A 15628-nucleotide genomic window follows, 5' to 3' on the forward strand; every position below is an offset into this window, starting at 1 on the left:
GATATTCAGAAGCCTTTATTGTTTGGTAGGCCATCAGACTCCCAGTTAAATATTAGACTGACACACAAAGGAAAAATAATAGTTAAAAATAACTAAAGCTTCTACTCTTCTTTCTATGCTAAGAGGTATTCAAATCAATCCTCATTTTGTAATTAGTAAGACTTTGGCAAACAGGATTTACACAATGTTGTAAACAAATTTAGAAAACTAGAGCCGAAAATCAGTCAAGTAATAAAAAGCAAATATACATAAAATTTTATTTAATTTTTTTAAAGATTTATTTATGCATACATAAGTTGGGGTGTAGGCCAGAGGTAAGGGGTGAGAGGGTTCACCAGAGACAAAAGTGGGGAGCAGAACAGGCAGATTGACTAAAATACACTGCTGAGGGGAGCATTGAGGTGAGACAGGAGAGGTTTGCTGCGCCATGTGGATCACCTCCCTGGTCGGGGATAGAACTTGTGCTGCAGTGGCTGCAGATTGCTTCACAGTGCTGACACTTAACCCCATGCACCACCAGGGAGGCCCCCACATGAAATTTTAAACCTCAGCAAATGTTTTTCTCTCATATCTAAAATTGATAGACATAGAGAAACATATAGTATAGGGAAATAACAGACTTTGACGTCCCCCCCAAATTTTTACCCGTTTCTTTTTTTTTTTAGAGGCATGTTTTTATTTATTTATTTGTTTGTTTGTTTGTTTGTTTATACATGCACTGGGTACAGTCAGAAGTGCAGGAGGGTGAGAGAATTCAGCAGAGCCAAGCAGGGAGCAAAGCAGGCAGAAGGACCGAAGTACACTGCTGAGGGGAACAGCGGGTGGCAGGAGAGGTCTGCGCGCCATGTGGGACCCTCCTCCGGTGGCCGGGGAGCAGCCGGGGATCGAACCGGCGCTGCAGAGGCCGCGGGCAGCTTTGCAACCCAGCGCTCAACCGCTGCGCCACCAGGGAGGCCCTTTTTACCCCTTTCTTTGTACCATATCAACAAGCAAATCAAAAGCTGAAAACTGTCTAACATATAAGATTAGGAATATTACACATGATTATTACATACTGGCCTCATAGCCTATGAATTAACCTCTTAAAGAATAAAGTCTTAGGGGCCTCCTGGTGGTGCAAGGGGTTAAGATGCAACCTATGAAGCTATCCACAGCCTCTGCAGCACAAGTTCGATCCCTGACCGGCCAGGGAGCAACCCATATGGTGCAGCAGACCTCTCCTGTCTTGCCCACTGCTCCCCTCAGCAGTGGATTTCAGTAGATCTGTATGTTCTGCTCTCCACTCTGTCTCTGTTGAATCCTCCCACAATTGGCCTGTACCCCAGTTCCTGTACGCATAAATAAATATATCTTTAAAAATAAATAAATAAATGCTAACTGTAACAAATGAATATTAAATAAGCATTGTATAAGTATTTAAATGAACATTAAACGCTAAAATTTTAACAAAGAAAAATCAAAGTTTTAAAAATATTTGCCTTTCAATGTAGTAAAGCAAATTTTCAGCTTCTTTTGCCTTGTTTGGATCATCTGTTAGTAGTTCCTCAATAATGCCTTTCTCACCTAGATGATAATTAAGATTATTTATCAATAAAAAATAAGAAACATATTTTTAATACCAACAAATTAATGCCATGGTTTCTAAAAACACCAGCCTCTTCCTAAAGTGAGTGGCTTGGCTTCCCTTCCCTTCCCTTTCTTATTTGCAGGTTTTCTCTCTTTGGTTAACCAAATCTACTCTCAAACAATTATCTGCTAGCTGCTACAGAAAGAAGTCCGTAGGGTAAGAAAGACCTCACAGAAGTAAGTACATTTTTGATTTAAACAGTCTAGAAAATGTTTTACTCTTCAGTTTCCTGGGCAAAAACATGTCTTCCATTATTCTTGTTAGTTAAAAATGATAAACTACCGTGTAAATCTTTGGTTTTCTGAATTTGTTGCACAAAGTCTTGAAATGAGCAGCTCATACCAGATTTTACCCATGAAGAAAGTGCATATGAAATAATCTGCAGTCTTTGATGACTATAAAGACAAAAAACCATAACAATATACTGAACCTAAAGTCAAATGGTGGAATGTTGATAAACAAAAATAAAAGTTTCAACTTTTAAATAAATATAATCAACATCCATACCGAAACTGTAATTCTTTGTTCAGATTTTCAGTTAAATCTCGCCGTTTTAATGCCACAATCATTTCTTCATCTAAATCAGCCTTCTTCTGAGCTGGTATATATTTTTGTGACTTAACTTGTTTAATTTCTGCATATTTATCTTCAAGATGTTTCAGGAATTTAGTGAGAGCATCTAAATTTACAGATTCTTGGAGAGTCATGCCTATGGGAAAAGGGAAGAAATCAAACACAGCAAGCCATGACACTCCTCATGCTCTAATAACAAATCTTTGCAAAATGGTCACATAGTTTTCATTATGTTATGGAAGACTCAGAAATGGTAGCATGAACTTAATGCTTACAGAACATATACAGAATTAGCATATATTTTTAAATAGCTAGCAGTTTTAAACATATTATTAATGAAGACTCATTGCATACTGATAGTTCTAAGAACACACATACCTCAGCATCTTAAGAAAAAAAAAATTAATGATCTTATCACTATACCCCACAACCCTCTAAATATCACTCTTACTCATTAACACCAAAAGTCTCTGGCTAACAATTCAGGATTTCTGTCAAACTATTTCTCTTTAACCAAATCTTCCATTAATCTACTATAGCTAACCCCAGGGTAATCTGTTTATTATTTCCAAGCCACAATTTATAAGTGCCTGCCAAATCTTCAGTTCTCTCATCCTTTCTCACTGTCCTCTCATTATTCATAACACACACACACACACACTTCAAATATTCTTCTTTCTCATTTGGTCCAGTTATTGTCTTTATTTATTTATTTATTTTTTAAAGATTTATTTATTTATATAAGCACTGGGTACAGTGAGAAGTGTGGGAGGGTGAGAGAATTCACCAGAGTCACAGTGGAGAGCAGAGCAGGCAGACTGACGAAGCATACTGCTGAGGAGAGCAGCGGGTGGCAGGAGAGATCTGTGCGCCATGTGGGACCCTCACCCTGTGGCCGGGGATCGAACCAGCGCTGCAGAGGCTGCAGGCAGCTTCTCAACCCAGCACTCAACCGCTGCGCCACCGGGGAGGCCCAGTTATTGTCTTTAAAGGCATATTTCAGTTCTCCTCCTTCAGAAACCCCCTGGGTTAATTCTACTTGATTTTAATCATTCCAATACAGTGAATCATCTCAGTATTTAGTCAATTTACCAGTAATTCTATATATATTCATTTGCATTCTATTTGGAGTTTGCTAGTCATAATTTTTGTATTTGAAAGTGAATCTATTCCTTGCTTCCACCAAATACAGGATGATGACTTAAACTCAGTTGAAATTCTGTTATGGAGGAGCTCATTAATTAAAGACATAGTTTCTTCTGAAATCAAATCTGATTTCCAAAAATTTCCATCTACTGATCCTGCCAATAGATAAACACTAGTGAAAGCCTTAGGAGGTTTTGATACAGTTATCTATTCTCAGATTTTCTTTTCTCCAGGGTGAATATTTTTGATTCCACTCTCCATTGATTATACAATCTCTCAACATCCTGGATAAATCACAGGATATACTCCAATTTCTTAAAATGTGACTTCGCTAAAGACAAGGAACCAGTGAATGCTGACATTAACATGAATCAACAATATTTACTAGAACTTAAAACACTAGTTTTTTCATATGCTACACAACAGTTTCCCAAACTTTAGAGTACTTCAGAATAATCTGGAGAACTGACTACTGGGTTTACCCCTACTCCAATTCTTACACCCACCCCTACCCACCAATGCCCATCCTCAGAGTTTCTGACACAGTAAATCTGCAGCAGGGACAAAAAAATTGCATTTCAAACAGATTCCCAAGTAATGCTGATGTTGATGAAAGAACCACATTTCAAGAGTCATTGCATTATGATTTATATAATCCAGTGAGACTGGAATTCTTTTATTTTTTAGAGTCAAAAAACAGTACCTGGAATAGGTTTTGAAGGACCTTTGGAGAAAGTACAGTATTTTACTTCTTTCGTGTCACACTCTGCCCTAAGTTGTTTCAGTTTGTGTATTTGCGTTTGAATCTTTGAAGAATTATTTTCAATAACTCTCATTCTGAAAAACAGAAAGGTTTATGTCAACTAATTATTCAATCATAGGATTTAAAGAGGTTAAATCATTATTTTTGGCTAATTACAATTTTGAATCATGAACTAATGATTCAAGTTTATGAAAATACTCAGAAAAAGTTAACTAACTTCACAAGTTGAGGAACAACTTTCTTTCAGAGCATCACCAAAATCCTGTACTGATTATGACTTGTAACCCTTAGTTTATGTGTTAAATAAAATAATCTCCAATGTCCAGACCTATCTCCCTTAATTGAAAATTGCCAGATTTTGGGCCTCCCCGGTGGCGCAGCGGTTGAGCGCTGGGTTGCGAAGCTGCCCGCGGCCTCTGCGGCGCCGGTTCGATTCCCGGCTGCTCCCCGGCCACCGGAGGAGGGTCCCACATGGTGCACAGACCTCTCCTGCCGCCCGCTGCTCCCCTCAGCAGTGTACCTCGGTCCTTCTGCCTGCTCTGCTCTCCTCTCTGGCTCTGGTGAATTCTCTCACCCTCCCGCGCTTCTGACTGTACCCAGTGCATGTATAAAACAAAACAAACAAATAAATAAATAAATAAAACATGCCTCTATTTAAAAAAAAAAAAAAAAAAAAAAGAAAATTGCCAGATTTTAAAAATTATTTTTTCAAGTAATTGTTTTTGTTTCTTGTGGCTGTTATAACAAATTGCCACAAATTTGGTGGCATAACACACCAGAAACGTACTCCCCCACCACAGTTCTGAAGGTCAGAAACCAACATAAATAACACCCAAATCATAGTCTTGTCAGGACTATGCTTCCTCAAGAAGCTCTAGGTATAATCTGTCCATCGCCTCTTCTAGAGTCAGAGGCTTCAGCCTTCTGTGGCTGCATCAGTTAGTCTCTACTGTGGTCAGTCACAGTGCCTTCCCCACTTCTGCCTATGTCACAGCTCTTTCTGCCTCTCTCTTATAAGGACAGCTGTGATTGTATATAGGGTCCACCTGCATAACCCAGGAAAATCTCCCCAGCTCAAAATCCTTTAAGTAATCACATATGCAAAGGCCCTATTTTCAAATAAGAAATGAGATTCCAAAGATTAGGACGTGGTATATCTAACTTACTGCTGTAATTTTGCTCCTCGAGCTACAGGAATTATAGCACTTCTTTGAGACAGAACTAAGTTCATTCAAAAATGGGATCTTGGGCCTCTCTGGTGGTGTAAGGGGTTAAAATGCAACCTATAGAAGCTATCTGCAGCCACGCAGTAGAAGTTCGATGCCTGGCCAGGGAGGTGACACACATGGCATAGCAGACCTCTCCTGACTCGCGTGCTGCTCCCCTCAGCAGTGTATTTCAGTCCATCTGCCTGTTCTGCTCCCCACCCGGTCTCTGGTGAATCCTCCACCCCCCACACCTCTGGCCTGTACCCCAGTTTTTGTATGCATAAATAAATAAATCTTAAAAAAAAGAAATGGGATCTTAAAGAGCAAGAAGTATATAGAAACTTCTTTTAAGCACTATTTGAAGTTTACTTCCTAATTGTCACTGATATGTTGGCTCAGAGAAGAAATAATATTAAAATAGATACATAATGTCACAGGGTTTTTGGCAAACTGAAAACCAGTTTGTCAGTAAATAGCTGGCTGCCTGCTTCTGATTGTAAGTTCTTGGTAACAGCAGATGGCTCAGAGTAACAGTATGCAGTATTTATGAAAAGAGGGACTATGGAAATAAAACATCCTTTGGTTTTCATCCATTTAAATTTATGCTTGAAAAGGAAAAGCATGTTAAAAGTTAACAGATTTTCGAAAGAATTGAAAGCAGAGATTCAAATAGACATTCATAAATGTTGATAGTGGCATTATTCACAATAGCCAAAGGGGAAAACAACCCAAGTATCCATGAACAAGGAAATAAAATATTGTATACACAAACAAAGTATATTCAGCCATAAAGAGGAATGAAGTTCCAATACATGCTACAATAAGATTGAGGAGGTATCTAAATTGTTGTTCCTTTCTTTAAAAAAAAAAAATGATTTATTTATTTATGTATACAAGAGCTGGGGTGTAGGCCAGAGATGTGGGGGTGGAGTGAGAGGATTGACCACAGACCGAGCGGGGAGCAGAACAGGCAGATCTACTGAAATACACTGCTGAGGGGAGCAGCGAGAGACAGGAGAGGTCTGCTCAGCTATGAGGGTTAGCTCCCTGGCCAGGGATCAAACTTGTGCTTCAGTAGCTACTGAGAGCGTCATAGTACTGAGACTTAACCCACTGAGCCACCAGGGAGTCCTGCTGTTCCTTTCTAAGGCTACTTTATTTTTTAATCTTTTTCTTTGACAATTTCACTACAATAAATCTAGTTGAGACTACATTATTTATAATGCTTGGCTTACTTTGAGTTTCTTCCGTTAGTGAATTGGTACTATTTCATCATTTCTAGAAAATTCTCAGCCATTTTCTATTCAGATATTGTCGGTCTCCTAGTCTCTTCTCTTTTAGTTGTTTTCAGACTTAATGACTTTCTCGGGGCCTCCCTGGCGGCGCCAGGGGTTAAGCACGGCACTATGAAGCAATTGCAGCCTCTGCAGCACGAGTTCAATCCCCAGCAGGCCGGGGAGCAACCCACATGGCGAAGCAGACCTCTCCTGTCTCGCCCGCTGCTTTCCTCAGCAGTGTATTTCAGTCAGTCTGCCTGTTCTATTTCCCACAGTCTCTGGTGAATCCTTTCACCCGCCCCCCCCATCTCTGGCCTGTACCCCAGCTTTTGTATGCATAAATTTTTTACTTTCTTGGGCCTCCCCTGGTGGGGCAGGCGGTTTAGCGCAGCGCTGTGAGGCTATCGGCAGCCTCTGCAGCGCCGGTTCGATCCCAGCCAGACGGCGAGGGTCCCATGAGGTGCGGCAGACCTCTCCTGTCGCACCCGCTGCTCCCCTCAGCAGTGTATTTCATCAGTCTGCCTGTTCTGTTCCCCGCTCTGTCTCTGGTGAATCCTCTCACCCTCCCGCCATCTGGCCTGTACCACAGTTCTTGCATAAATAAATAAATCTTTAAAAAAAAAAGACTTTCTCACTCCATCTACCAATCTGTTTTATAACAGCTTTATTGATACAGTTCATATACCTTAAAATATGCCATGGTCAATTGTACAATTCAGTGAATTTTAGAATATTCACAAAGTTGTTAAACCATTACCACTTATTTCCAGGACATTTCACTATTCCCCAAATGAGCCCTGCACCCTTCAGTAGTACGCTGAGCAGAAGGCAATTTACCAACTAACCCTAGAGTGGGGCTTTTACCTCTGGTTCACTGTGTAGACCTTTATCATCCTAGTTTTATAAGGGGAGGCTTTCCTCTCCTCATATATATTCTTGGGCAGTCTCTCCTACCCAAGACCACACCCCTTGGGCAGATCTTGGCCTGTCTTTTATTCCTTCTGTGTCACAGTAAAAGCTGAAGCATATAGTTACTATTTGCAATAAATGCTCTTAGGGCCAAAGAAGCTTCAATGCTCCTCTCATCTTTTGTCTTCTGTTAGGATTTTGCCCTGATAAACTATATCTTGTTAGCCTCCTGTTCCTTCTGGAAAGATTAAAAATATATATATACACATATGTATATATATTTTAAGATTTATTTATTCATACATACAAGAACCGGGGTACAGGCCAGATGCATGGGAGGGTGAGAGGATTCACCAGAGACAGAGTGGGGAACAGAACAGGCAGACTGACCGAAATACACTGCTGAGGGGAGCAGAAGGTGAGACAGGAGAGGTCCACTGCACCATGTGGGATTCTCACAGACCTGCCGGGATCGAACCGGCACTGCAGAGGCTGCGGACAGCTTCACAGCACTACACTCAACTGCCTGCGCCACCAGGGGAGGCCCTACAAATATATTTTAAAGCAGCATTTTCCCTTAATAGGAAGATCTCATTATCTAAAAGCAAAGCCTCCAAAAATAGAGGTCAAACTGTGCATATAAAATTTTCCAAATTGACATTAAATTAAATGTAATTAATTTGCCCATCGTTTACCAAATTGAACACTGAAATTATGAGACTATTAAACAAGAGTGAGCATTTTATTTTTTCCAAGTAGGTTATATACCTTTGTGTATCATAGGATTAAGTGCTCCAATTCAGATGGTATTCATGAAATTGTAGCATCAAATATTCCAGGCAAGAAATTACCTGAAGCAATTATTACCATCCTTCATTTTATACCACAGTGGGCCTCCAATTATCCTAAGAGGCACTACAAAATTTTAAAACAGAAGTAACTTGAAACAAGTAAAAAATACAGTAGTTTCAAGTTGGTAGACGAGGGTAACATAAACACAGGTTTTTTTTTTAAGATTTATTTATTCATGCATACAAAAACCGGGGTACAGGCCAGATGTGCGGGAAGGTGAGAGGATTCACCAGAGACAGAGCAGGGAGCAGAACAGGCGCAATGACTGCAACACACTGCTGAGGGAAGCAGTGGGCAAGACAGGAGAGGTCTGCTACACCATGTGGGTATCTCCCTGGCCGGCCAGGAATTGAACCCACACTGCAGAGGCTGCAGACAGCTTCACAGCACTGCACTCAACCACCTGTACCACCAGGGAGGCCCATAAAAACATAGTTTTAAAATAAAATTGAAATGCAAAAAGAACTGATGCTTACTGTCTATTTGGTTAATATAACCAAATAATAATTATTACCTTTTGGGGATACTTACTAATATACTTACTTTGCTTCAAGTTGTGTTATTCTTTTCCTGTGATATGCCAATGTTGTAGGCTCTGCTGCCAAAACTTTAAGTCTTCCATGAAGACAAGCTGTAGTCCTTTGACTTCTCTTTATTGTCTCAATAAAGGTATCATATTCTTTTTTGATTGAAGTGAGAATGGGTTTGTATGCGTTGACATAATCTATTACCTGAAATATGATTTTTCTGCCTGTGGTACTGAATTTTTTTTCTAAAACAGTATGGATCAAAAGCTTTGCAAATAACATAAGCAATTTATTTTTTAAATGAAACATTATTAGCAATTAGAAGTCTAAAAGACTGGGTATTAAAAACAACTAATGTGCTCCACATGATTCATTACAATACTGTGAGCTTAAATATGAGAGGAAGAAACCTTTTTGCTCTAATTGGTGTGAACATACCCGTCATATGACAGTTAAAGCCAATATCAGGCCTAATTATCACAACTCTGAATCTTTTAAATATAATCACATAATACCTCTTACTGTCCCAAATCTAGTCTCTGACTTAAAATCCTGGACTCCCTTCACATCCTGTTTTTCTAATCTATCAGCACCTACTAGCTGATCAATGCTCTCAATTCCCAAATTGCATTTCTATTCCCAAGAGGTCTACTGCAACTGCAGAATGCCCATCACCAATATACTTTCATGGTCTCCAATGGTATTTAAGTACAGAAAATCTCTGGAGGATAATGAAAAAAAAAATAAAAAGGAAAAAGAAAAAAGAAATAGTGGATGCCTGCAGAGAAGAAAAGGGAAAGTAGGATCTAAGATCAGAAGGACCTGACTGTCCACTGGCATATTCATCACTAATTCTTTTTTTTTCCTTTCTTTTTTGTTAATGTGTGTATTCATTACCCATGCAAAAATATATACGAAACATTATCAAATAAGTTTAAAAACAAAGTTATAAGTTATGATTTCCAAATTCTGCTCATGAGGATTTCAGAAGGGGTCAATATATATAGGAAATAGATGTGATCACACCACAATTTTGCTGAAAGCTGCAATTATGCTATCCCAGCTACAGCTGGTGCAGGGGCTAAAGTCTCAGCACTATCAAGGTATCTCCAGCCACTAAGGCATGAGTTCCATCCCTAGCCCGGGAGTCAACCCACTGGGTGCAGCAGCCCTCTCCTGTCTCGCCCCTAGCTCCCCTCAGCAGTGTTTTTTAGTATATCTGCCTGTTCTGCTCCCCACTGCTGCACCTCCCCCTGCAGTGACCCTTAGGGCTAATGGCTTTCTCCACGGTCCCTAGGTCCAGCTGGGCAAGGAACCAGCACGCAGGGGGAGAACAGCAAAACTACCTGAAACAGGGGGAGAACAGCAAAACCCCCTGAAGACATAGATAAGATGGAAGCCTGTTGAAAGATAACGACCCCAAGGAGCCACTACAGGAATGCTGACCGCACGGAAACTTATCTCACCTTCTCAAGGCCCACAAACTTTATTCTAATACAACTGTCTCTCTAAAATCTTTCATCTTTCTAAAATCTTTTTTCTTTCTCTGTCTAAAAAGGTCATTGGTTGCTGATTAAAAAAAAAACATACGAAATCTAATAACTAGGCTAATTCAAATGAAATATTACTAAACACTGTATATTAATAGAACTATTAGCTTAATAATTTCTCTGTTATATGCTTAGCCTTGTTAGCATTAATCTTAATGATAAAAATATTACATTGTGAAAAGTAAAACTCACCTGTGCTAATTAATAGTAATTTAGTGGTAGTGAGTAGTTAAAACAAAAAAGTAATCACATAAAACAAAAAAAAATATTAATAGCCTAACTACTTAGGAATGCGCTGGGTCCAGATGTAAATCACTGCCCTGTCAATGATAAGCTAAACCTATAAGCAAGCTGATTTCTTCACTGATGTTCGCCATTCCTATGCTTTTAAAAAACATATATATACTGGTCACCAACTCAAAGAAAATTACACTCAGCTTTACACTCTCCCTTGAAGTGTGTCTGTTTGTCATTTCTTTAGCCAAATCCCTGACCACCCTGCGTAGTCTCTCAACCCTGAGACGGCCTCATCGTTCACTGCTGTGCTGGTCTGCGGCACCCAACTCTGTCTCTGGTGAATCCTCTCACACCCTCCACCCCCCGCACCTCTGGCCTACACCTCAGTTCTTGTAGGCATAAATAAATAAAAAATAAATCTTTAAAAAAAAATAGTGGCCACTGATCTGTGGTCTTCCAAATTGTACATTCTACTGTTTCTGACCATCCTCTACACACCCCTGTGATGAGCTCCATCAGTCCAGGACAATTCAGATATGTTAATGAAGAGAAAACAGACTTGTAATGACACCAAGATCAGCTCTCATTTGTTAGAAGAAAAAGATTCAGAAGAATATTCATTAAATCCTTTATGAATGCACAGAAAATGCATTAAAAATAAAAAACAAACTAGCATGCCACAAGAACAGTTTTGATTGATCCACAAAATGTTAAAACTTAGGAAATTTCATCTGGTTTCTCTTGAAACCTCTGAAAAATCTACCAATGACAATAATCAGCTACAACTTTAGACTACATTGGTTTTCATTATACCACAGTTGCCACCATTCCTTATTCTCTTTTATCCTGTCCACTTAACTCTATTATATTACCATCCTGGCCTCTGCATGCATTCAAGTTTGAGACTCTTGTATTAAGATTTCCAAGAGATATTTACCAGGTACAGGGGTCTAAGGGAGAAGAGAAATGGTATCCATTCAACCTCAGCATCTATATATGGATCTAGACTATTTTGTAGAACAAACCAGGAACACAAAATGCCAGATACATTCCAAAATCCAACTGCCTCCATAATTCAGCAATTCTATCAAAGTTTATTCTATTTTTTAAGATTTATTTATGTATGCATACAAGAACTGGGGTACAAGCCAGAGTTGCAGGGTGTGAGAGGATTCACCACAGAGTGGGAAACAGAACAGGTGGACTGCCTGAAATATACTGCTGAAGAGAGCAGTGAGCACGACAGGAGAGGTCTGCTGCACCATGTGGGTCACCTCCCTGTGCCATAGTTCTGAGACTTAACCCCTTGCGCCACTAGAAAGGCCCCCTATATCTTTGATTTTAAACAGAATTTGGTATTTGTTTTTGGTACCAAATACTCAGAGATGCAAGTTGTTATTATCATCAGCCCAACTGGATCCCTCCAAGAGAATGGCAGTCATTAACAGTTTAACAATCATATGTGCTAGAATAACAGGAAATATGGAAAGGCAGATCATCTGTTACTGAGAAGCTACAAGAAAAGTTTCCCTAAGTACCTAATGATTTCTCCTTCAGATGCCCTCTCAGTCTTGAAGAGCAAGTTATTACAATGTATAAATGTAGAACTTGTGTAATAGAGAACCAGAAGGAAATCTAGGGGATGGGGAGAAAAGAAATACAGCTTCTCAGGTTGAAAAAAAAATAAAACCTCTAACAAGTACTAGCATTTGGGCATGCAAAGATAAGTATTTTACAGGATAATTTTCCTTTGCTGAGTTTCAGCAAGATTCTTGATATTTATAAATCCTATTCAAAACACCATGTTTAAACATGCATCTAATACATTCATTAATGACTAAAACACAAAAAGCAGTATTACTGATTTTAATGGCATATAAAAGGAGGCTAATGTACCAATTCTAAAAGATAGATTTTTCTAGATGATTTTAAAGGAAGACCCTGTTTCTCTATTTTATACTATTATGGATATGCATCAATTTTCTTAATTTTGTTGTGTTCACTTTTCATTATAGTGCAGCACGATGTTTTTATTTATTTATTTATTTTTAAGATTTATTTATTCATACAAGAACTGGTGTACAGGCCAGAGGTGTGGAGGTGAGAGGATTCACCAGAGACAGAGTGGTGAACAGAACAGGCAAACTGACTGAAATACACAGCTGAGGGGAGCAGCAGGCCAGTCAGGAGAGGTCTGCTGTGCCATGTGGGTCAGCTCCCTGGCTGGCTAGGGCTCGAACTCGTGCTGCAGTGGCTGCGGATAGCTTCATAGGTTGTGTCTTAACCAGGGAGGCTCCAGCATTATGTTTTTATTTAGAAAACAAGTAATACTCATGGTGTGTAATGTCTAAAAATTAAATAAAAATCTGGCCCATGTTTTGCCTGTGGCTATTTTACTGAGACCAATGGTTTACAGAATTCTTAAGTAATTATTTCCTCTGGGTAGAGACAAAGATATGGACTTTGTCAATATCTTTGACAAAAGCAAAACCAAATGTTATATAAAGCCATAGCACTTTCTAACCTATCTCTGTATTTCCAAAGTTCAATCCAGTCATAACTCTGTTCACAATGTCTTTCCTGTCCTCTAATCTGTATGTGTCTTAATTTAATATGCTAGATCGAATTTAAATCAAGATTTTAATAATACCACAAACAAACCCAAAGCAGCAAGGAACTTCCACTTTCCTGCTTGCAGGCCACCTTCTCACAAAACTTCTACTTTTTTCAGGTAGAAGGTCAAATGATGATGACACAGCCATACTGTCACTCAGTAAAGATAGCCTACCCTTAAAACAACTAAGACACTTATGAATATCCTGGGAATATAAATGAAACACTGTATTTTTCCCATTCATCTCATTAAGGTAAATTAGATGAACTTTTCAAAATTGATAAATGGAATGTAGTCAAGCAATAGTGTTAACTAAAGCAAGCATATCTGTTCTCAAGGTAATTTCTACCCAAATGAAAATTCCATCTTCTAAAGAGCATTATGATACCTTATCAAAAACGTTTCGGTATATGATATAGTATTCATCAGCAGGTCCTTCCTCATTGCAGCCCACTCTTTTAGTTTCTGTAATTATGTATCTTTGCATACTTTCCAAAAATTCCTTGTCACTTCTACTAATGATGGGAGGGAGGATGGCATGTTTATTTATTTCTTGGACTGACATGTCACATTTGTTCACCAGAAAAAAAGTTAAATCTTGTCCTGCTTTTTGCAAAAAGCCAAAACTTCAAAAAGCCTGAAAGAAAAAAAAAGACCATCAATTAAATACAAAAAAAATTATGTCAAATATGGATCTTAAAAAAATGCATATTTGTTTCATAAATAATCTGATATTTTCAATTTATGAATCAAAAGGTCTAAACTTCTGGAATAGAAATGCCAAACATCAGTCAATAATTAACTCCTCACATATGTATCATAAAATTTGAAGTCAATTGGATGAAAAAGTGTTTCAAAGTCATCAACTGTCAAATGTTGCTCACAGATCAAATGACTTTGATTTAGCAAGATGGAGGTGATTAGTGATAACACCTACTCCATATTAGAAAGCTGGGGCCAAAGTTTAATAGGAGTGAATTAGGTCCATGGAAGGGGAAGATTGGAGATAATGCTATATAGACAACTCAAGAAATGTTGTAAATGTGGCAGACTATAGCATGAATAGTATTCTAGTAAGAATGGATTCTTCATTAACTGTCAAAGTATGAGAGAGCCTAAGTTTGGAACTTTAATTAGCTTTGTATTACTAAAGAGTAAAAAGTGAGTCAAGAGTTTGACCTTAGGCTGATAGGGAGGCAGGGGCTTATGATACTAAGGAATTTGGATTTTTTTGGATGCAATAGTGAAGGTGAATTAGAAAGGAAGAAAGACTGGAGATAGATGAAGAGTTAATGAACTCTTCCAGGACAAAATTTAAAAGGTGTTAACAATGTAATACTACTCAGCAATCAAAAAAAGATAAACTCATGCCATTCGCAGAAACACGGATGGAGCTAGAAGGAATTATGCTAGTGAAATAAGTCAGAAGGAAAAAGAAAAATATAGGATGGTTTCACTTATAGGAGGAATATAGGGGAAACAAATAAGACATCAGGGGGGAAAATAGTAACAATACAAAACAGAATAAAACAAAAACAGACAATTATAAATCAGAGACATCCTCTAGGAGATGAGGAAGGCAGGGATCAGAGGCAGGGAGGGAGAGAAGGAGGGAGGAGCATAGGGGACTGTGATGATGGTGCACGGGAGCATTGGTGAAGGAAATTCTATGGGGATTACACCTGAGGAAGCAAACACATTGTTTAAAAATGAACAATGATGTAAAAAATATTTTTTAAAAAATAAATTTAAATAAATAAAAAGGGTGTTCATTTGGGGATGGGGTAGGTGGGGGGGATAGAGAGATAATTAGATAAGACATTAGGAGGGTACATACAAAAAGATTCCATGGTTTGTGCAGTGGACAGAAGCCAGAGAAAGAACCTACTTGCCTCTAACCAAGGGTCAGGAGGGCCCTACACAAACTCGCTCTTACGACCTAAATTCTACAAGCAGATAGCCCTTCTACAGTTTTCTTCCGTGTAGGACACACTCTAAATATGGAGACTCCTAAGATTGTCAACATATCAGGTTTTACACTAAGGAGTGAATACCAGGCCCAGAACGCTCCTCAGGCAGAGGAGCCATGGGTTTGAGAGCGGGTGGGGAGAAAAGGATAATGGACCCAAGGTTCTGAAGATTACCCTGTTTTTCTCTCTGCCTGGAGTTGGCCTTGGAAATTTCTCCCCCTGGTTGCCCACAGAGTGCCTGAGGGAAGATGCTGCTCCATCCTCACCCCTTACTGCTCAGGGAGTAGAAAAGGACGTTCGCAAGCCCGGCTCTCCGGCCTAAGCTTCCCAGCTGCGCCCTTCCCACCCGCTCTCGCCCTCCGCTCGCTTCGCCCC

The 15628-nt window shown here is 39.1% G+C and overlaps 1 protein-coding gene across 3 annotated transcripts in view; it reads right to left on the bottom strand.

The window, feature by feature from the left end:
* The window catches only part of CLHC1 (clathrin heavy chain linker domain containing 1), a 41367-nt gene that overhangs the window by 25400 nt on the left and 339 nt on the right, over positions 1-15628 (bottom strand). Inside the window, exons 1-7 of one of the 3 annotated variants that reach the window (XM_037527417.2) lie at positions 15428-15603; positions 13672-13920; positions 8899-9086; positions 4050-4183; positions 2135-2336; positions 1910-2022; positions 1479-1563 (exon numbers count right to left, since the gene is read on the bottom strand). In XM_037527417.2, coding sequence (XP_037383314.1) covers positions 1479-1563; positions 1910-2022; positions 2135-2336; positions 4050-4183; positions 8899-9086; positions 13672-13848 — 899 coding nt within the window. In that variant the 5' untranslated portion in view covers positions 13849-13920; positions 15428-15603. Of the gene's footprint in view, positions 1-1478; positions 1564-1909; positions 2023-2134; positions 2337-4049; positions 4184-8886; positions 9087-13671; positions 13921-15427; positions 15604-15628 lie in introns of those variants that run through there. The other 2 variants (XM_037527416.2, XM_054701515.1) reach the window with 2 other exon arrangements.

Source organism: Talpa occidentalis, unplaced genomic scaffold, assembly GCF_014898055.3.
Source record: "Talpa occidentalis isolate TD23 unplaced genomic scaffold, MPIMG_talOcc4v2.1 talOcc4.5, whole genome shotgun sequence".
Lineage (NCBI taxonomy): Eukaryota > Metazoa > Chordata > Mammalia > Eulipotyphla > Talpidae > Talpa > Talpa occidentalis.